Source organism: Orbicella franksi, chromosome 8, assembly GCF_964199315.1.
Source record: "Orbicella franksi chromosome 8, jaOrbFran1.1, whole genome shotgun sequence".
NCBI classification, from domain to species: domain Eukaryota; kingdom Metazoa; phylum Cnidaria; class Anthozoa; order Scleractinia; family Merulinidae; genus Orbicella; species Orbicella franksi.
This window is the reverse complement of record NC_138152.1, coordinates 21,870,798-21,877,374: the sequence shown is the minus strand read 5'-3', so window position 1 is coordinate 21,877,374 and position 6,577 is coordinate 21,870,798. Positions and strand designations below refer to the sequence as shown.

General features: G+C 38.7%; 1 protein-coding gene across 1 annotated transcript; it reads right to left on the bottom strand.

Moving 5' to 3' along the window:
- Positions 1-1,657: 1,657 nt before the first annotated feature.
- On the bottom strand, positions 1,658-5,669 carry LOC145494249 (uncharacterized). Its single transcript, XM_081473698.1, has 2 exons — positions 5,598-5,669; positions 1,658-2,149 (listed from the first exon to the last, which is right to left on the bottom strand). The coding sequence occupies exons 1-2, from the start codon at positions 5,667-5,669 to the stop codon at positions 1,658-1,660; spliced, it is 564 nt and encodes a 187-aa protein (XP_081329824.1).
- Between the last annotated feature and the right edge of the window lie 908 nt (positions 5,670-6,577).

The following is a 6,577-nucleotide window of genomic DNA, read 5'->3' as shown; positions in this document are numbered from 1 at the left end:
ATTAAATACTTAAACAAACTAAAACTAGAAATTTAGGAAATAATAATGGTAAAAGTTCGCGCTGCCTGCGGTGGACCGTTGATATCGGGACTGTCTAATCAGCGCGGGTCACGGGTAAAGAGGTGCAAAGGTTTAGTTTCACTGACTTCTAGCCGGTCTATCATCCTCTTCTCAGAAGCTTCATTCTTCTCGCCACAATGGAATGTGAAAGTTTAGATTCTTGCTCGGTCGAGCGTTTTTGAAACAACTTTAACGAAAACAAAATTACGATAAAAATGTTCGCTAGCTAAAAAATTTTAAAACGAACATGACCTTTCGGCTGTCAATTTACAGCCTTCGACGGATAAAAATGGAATGCAGAATGATAAATATATACAAGAAAAGGCGAGATAAAAATAAGAAGAAGAACAAGAGAAAAGTAAAAATGTGTAAATTAGGTGACTATATTTTAAAAAAGAATACTATTCTGGTTTGGAATCGGCTTAGAATTATTGCCAGCATGCTTCGTAGCAGAGGTGTGCCAAACCTCCAAAGTTTTTCTAATGCGAAAAAAGCCTTTGTCGACGACACTATCGAATTATCAAAATCTATGCGATGGTCGAATGACCACGCATGTTTCGCAATGTTTGACCATTAGTACGTGTTTTGACATTCCTGATATGTTCTTTCTTACGAGTTTCAACACACCGGCCAGTTTTGCCTACATTACACCAATCACAATCGGCGCAGGGTATCTTATAAATCACGTTCGGTTGATGTTTGATAGATGGTCTGAATTTAGGAGAAAGAAACTCTCGTTGTAAAGACTTGAAGGGCTTATTTACAACTTGAATGTCTCGCCTTCGAAGAATTCTTGTTAGTGGTTGCGCGACACCACTGATGAAGGGAAGGACGGCAAAACTGTTAGGGTTTCCTTAAGGCGCAGCCCATTAAAAAAAAAACAACAAAGAAACAAAAAAAACAAAACAAAAAAAACGTGCAAACCATTTCTTTAGTCGTGTGGGCGGTTTGGAAAATTTCTGCTTTAAGATGTTGGAAATAACATAAGAGGGATAGTTGTTGGCTCGTAAAGCATCAGTGACGTGGTTGATTTCGGTATTTTTCCCTTGCGATGTACCAGGGAGTTTAATTACGCGATGTAAGAGGGTCTCAGCTGTGGTAATCTTGTGGCGTTTGTCATGGTGAGAAGAAAAGTCTCAGTATCTGTCCGTGTGGGTTGCTTTGCGATATTTAATAATTAGATTATTCGCTCTCGATTTCTATGAGGTGATAGCTGATGAGGTATAATTCTTATTATAATTTACTTCAAATAACGGTTTCCAGTTATTTCTTGACGTATTATTAAACTTTGCGCCAGAAAAAAAGATCGCTCGGATTGAATTGTCATTTAAAATTGAAGTTGTGTGCGCGTGCGCATCAGTTTTTTCAATAATTTCGCCTTTTTTAAAGTCAATAAACCGTAATTGTTTTTCGTTTAGACTTCTCACGAATTTAATTATGCATCTGGATCAGAAGATTCCTCCAAAACTTTGGAAAAACGAAAAAACGTCGCCATTACTTAAACGACCTTCAGCCATTGCACACTAATGGCTGATAGTGTTTAATGGCTTAGCCAATCAGATTACAGCATTTGCATTAGTATACTAGTAGAATTCTACTAAACACCGATAGGGATCGTGTTATCCTTGTGGGAAACCAAAGTATTTAAGAAAGCGATCTGTTGCTCAGATTCCTCTTTAATAGTGAATGCGATGTGTGGGTCGATGGAATTAAGTGTAGTATGAAAGAAGTTGACAGCATTCCTTTTAATAATACAAAAGATGTCATCCACACAGCATTTCCGTACTTTAAGCTGTACTTCAGACGTGTTGATGGCCACTTCTTCGATCGCTTCCGTGCACAAGTTCGCCACCACAGGGCTGACAGGGCTGCCCATCGCGAAACCATGGATCTGTTTGTATATCTTGTCATGATAAATAAAGTAGTTGTTAGATAAGACAAAGTTCAACACTGAAGTGATGTCCAGGCTCGTGACTGAAGAAAGTGGGTCGTCCTTGAATAGTTTATTGTTTATGTAATCACAGGCTTTATCTACAGGAATAGCTGTAAATAGTGATACTACATCCAAGGATAGCATCACCTCATCATCCTGGATGTCAACGTTGGACAACTACATTATTTATGATGACAAGATATACAAACAGATCCATGGTCGTCCATCCTTTCAAACAAGCTCGACTGAGCAAGTCTTAACTTTCACATTCCATTGTAGCGAGAAGTATAAGTCTTCTGAGAAGAGGATGATAGGCCGGCTAGCAGTCAGTGAAACTAAACCTTTGCACCTCTTTACCTTCCCGTCTAAAAATCAAAATTCTTTACTCAAGACATGGTCTTTAGTTCTGTCCGTGCTGAGTGCGAATTTTGCATTAAACTTATTGGTCTGAAAAACAAAAAACGCCTATCAGGATTACCACGCCGGTCATTTAATTTATAGGAGCCGCAAGCAGTGACGTTTCTGTCCCGAAGTTAATTGGATTTATTTTTTGATTAAGGCTGCGTTTTCACTAAGCGGACTAACTAGCTGAACATTCTTTCTAGGTGTTTGTTTACAGACCAACATTTATTAGTTAAACGTGACATCTGTTTTCAATTGAAATTTAACCCAGAAGATTCGAATTACGAAAGCGCGCAACTTTCAAAAATGGCTGAGAGAGGAAATGCTTTTCTAGCTATATTTATGCGAGGGAGAAGGCATTTCTTCCAGACGATGCAGTTAATGTCCCCAGAAATGAGGAAGATGCGACGAAATGTTGTAATGCAGGAACTCGTTCTGCACGGCGACACCGTGTCATAGGTAGGGTACTCGCCGACGAACTGGAGAAGCTAATGGGACCGTTGGAATGGTAAACCGAAATAAATGAGAAGGACTGTCGAACTCGTCTACTGTTTTAAAAGTTCAGTTTCGGACACTGAACTGCGATAGAGCGTCTGGTAAATACTATTGCCAGATTCTTTGGCAGGCGTCTGTCACTATGCAGAATGTGATTGGCTGCGGCACTCGCCAGGACAAGTTATACCATCTCGCGAGGTAGTATAACTTGGCGTGAATTTCCGGTCATATTGGCGAGAAAATTGCTTGTTTTTCTGGTGAAAAAAGCTTGTATTTTTAACTCGCTAAACTCAAGACAAACTGTTTTCACTGCATTTCCGGACTTTTCCGACTTTATCTAGCCAAAACTGTCCTAGTAAAAACATAACCTAATTATCAATAACAGATTGGTCAAGGGATAGTAGGAAACCGCCCGGATGAATAAAACACCTTAGGTGCGAAAAACACCAAAGCCTCAAAAACCACGATTATTGTTATTACGTCAACGTGACTGGCAAACAATAACTGTATCAAGAAACGCAGTTATTCTGTCAATTTCCCTAAATAGTCCTTCTTACCACTTGAAAACAGGCAAACAAGTATGTTTAGTGTATACCTTCGTCAAGTCGGGATGGATTAACCTCAGATCATATTACTTTTTTGGACAATTAGTGGTGTAGATCTGTTTAATATTAGCCACCGATAAGTTAACTATCAAGTGGAAAGCGCGCCACTTTTTGGCGCGGCATTTCGATCGAGTGTTCCGCGCATTGCAGGCATCATTATGTTTCAAGTGTACAGCACATGTTGACTTGACTAAGGTGAGAAGAGGTAACTGCTCAACATTTCGAAATTACAGAGATAATGTCTTATGAATCCGAAGGAGATCTACACTGTTGACATGAACCTGGTCGGGTACAAATATAATGCACCGAAAATGCGACTGTTTGGTTGCTCAGCCCTTGGGCTATGGAAAGTTGATGAATCATAGCAAAATATACGAGCAAAGTTTCTTGGCAGACGATTCTTTCCCACGCGATTACTGCCCTCTGACGAAATGGCACAAGTTCGAGTTATGCGAATAAAGCCAAGAAGAAGATCAGTGAAGTGAAGAGCCTTCTTGGTATCAAAAATCCCATATCCAGGTAGCCATTGTGGCCAAAAAAAAACATGAGAGTAACAGTCTAATAGCTATGCCATCATCTTAACTTTGTAATGATCGTGGGTAGAATATTCGTGAGAGTTACAATCTAATAGTCGCGCCATCATATTAACTTTGTAATATCGTGGGTACAGTCACGCCGTCACATCAACTTTGTAACATACTTGAGAGTTACAATCTAACAGTCACGCCGTCATATTTAAAACTTTGTAACAACGTGGGTAAAATATATCTGAGAGTTACGAATTATCTAAAAATCACGTCGTCATATTAACTTTGTAACAACGTGGGTAGAATATACCTAAAAGTTACAATCTAACAGTCACGCCGTCATATTAACCTTGTAACAACATGGGTAGAATATACCTGAGAGTTGCAAATTATCTAAAAGTCACGCGGTCGTATTAACGTTGCAACAACGTGGGTAGAAAATACCTGAGAGTTACAATCTAACAGTTACGTCATCATATTAACTTTGTAACAACGTGGGTAGAATACACCTGAGAGTTGCAAATTATCTAAAAGTCACGCCGTCATATTAACTCTATAACAACGTGGGTAAAATATACCTGAGAGTTAGAAATTATCTACGAGTGACGCCATCATATACATCGTGGGTAGAATATACCTGAGAGTAACAATGTAACCCTCACACCATCATATACATCGTGGGTAGAATATACCTGAGAGTAACAATTTAACAGTCACACCGTCATCTTAATTTTGTAAACATCCCTCTTGGGTAGAGATGCTCCCTTTTGATCTACTCTTTATTGTCTATATTGTAAAAATAGCCAGAGCATAAAAATTATTGTCCGTTCTTTGTGCCATTAACTGCACATTACTAGTATATTACAGTGTATATTACAGTAATATTGGCATATTACAGGTATTTATTTGGGCGAAATTTTGTAATTAAGAACAAGTCATAGCTACGCGTTCTCAGATTTATAATCCTTGATAGCCGCACATTTTGTTTTAAGCGATGGTATTTCCGCGTGAGAAGAATGCTTCAATTTGCCTTCGAAAATGCAAGCGGTGAAATCAATGTTTGCGTCTATTCCGTTATTTTCGTTTATCCAGGCACCACAGGTTGCCGGGAATTATCGTAGTCTGAGAAAAAAATCAGAGCCTCGTGGAAAAATTAGTCGAGAAAATTATTATTTACAACCTCACTCCCAACGCGATGTGAGAAATGTGCTCTCGCTAGCGCCGGACACAGGGAAAAAGTAGTCATCCGAGAAAAGAACGTACCTCTGAAATACACACATTTGTATCAGGCGGTGTTGGACACGACTCGCAAAGCATGCCGGGAGAAATTTTCCCCGGAGCTCATTTTCATCTGATAGCTCAACAGCAAACATCTCCACGCGCTGATGGTGATGTGGAAATATGACTTTATAGAAGGTTCGTTCGCAACCGATCCTGAAAGAAATCTGGAATGACATCCATATGAAATGTTCCGCAGGCCAAGTAATAGCTGTAGATGACTTCTGCTCGATTTACAAATTATTTCCGTTTCTGACCTCTTCGAATTCGATCTTAACTTGCCGGAATTGAACCTACCTTCGGCACTTTCCTTCTTAGATATCTCGACTTGTGTGTGAAGTGTATCAGTGTATCGCTGGCCAGCAACATGGTTGTTGAGAGATATTAAGTTTTCGTTCGACGATAAGATTGCTGAGAAGTAAAACCTACTAAGAAAAGGGCTGAATAATTCGAAATCAAAGCAATGTTTTGTCCTTGAAAATTTGTGTAAAGCTTGATTAATCGAGTTTCGCCCGCTGTATTTCCTTATTAACCAAAAGCAATCATAAACAGCTTGCCAATGAGCTATGGCTCTTTCAAAATAACAAAAATAATTTGCAATAAATGGAATTAAAAAACTAGAAGCTTAATGGGAAAAGTAGGGTAAGTTTTGTTTTAAAGTAAGTGGTAAAAAATAATTGTATTCATCCCCTGTACCAGGTCACACTTCAAGCAAATTCTTGTTCAACTTACAAATCCAAGATTAAATATGTACTGTGTGGGTCTATTTTGTAGACAATGGCATAACACGATTTTGGTCTTGCTCAACTTCCTTGAACGTATTTAAGACCGAGTTTACCAGAGGACCAGGCAGGGGTGATACATGCCATCTCTCCTTTTTGGATGAAACATTGCCAGATTGAAGGTACTACCCAATAACTCTAAAAGACAAAGTGGGCCGGCTTTGTGATTTTTCCCTTAGGAGTTAGACAACCCCTCTGGTTTTTTGCCCAAAATCCCAAAAATGTCACTAAAATAAGCATCAAATTTAAGCATCGCTCCTGCTTACAGAATACATTGAATTTTATTGGTATTTCACACAAATAAAGATTGGCATCTGTTATTTTTTGGTAACAAAAGCTGTTCAAAAAACATGACAAGAGGATAGTCTTAACAAAAGAGACAAGGGCGAAATCTAAAAATGTTAGATATAGAATCAGTTCATCAAAGTTTTCCTATGTTAATGTCATTAACAAAGTCTTTGAATATTATTTAGGGCAGTGGAAGCTCAATGAATA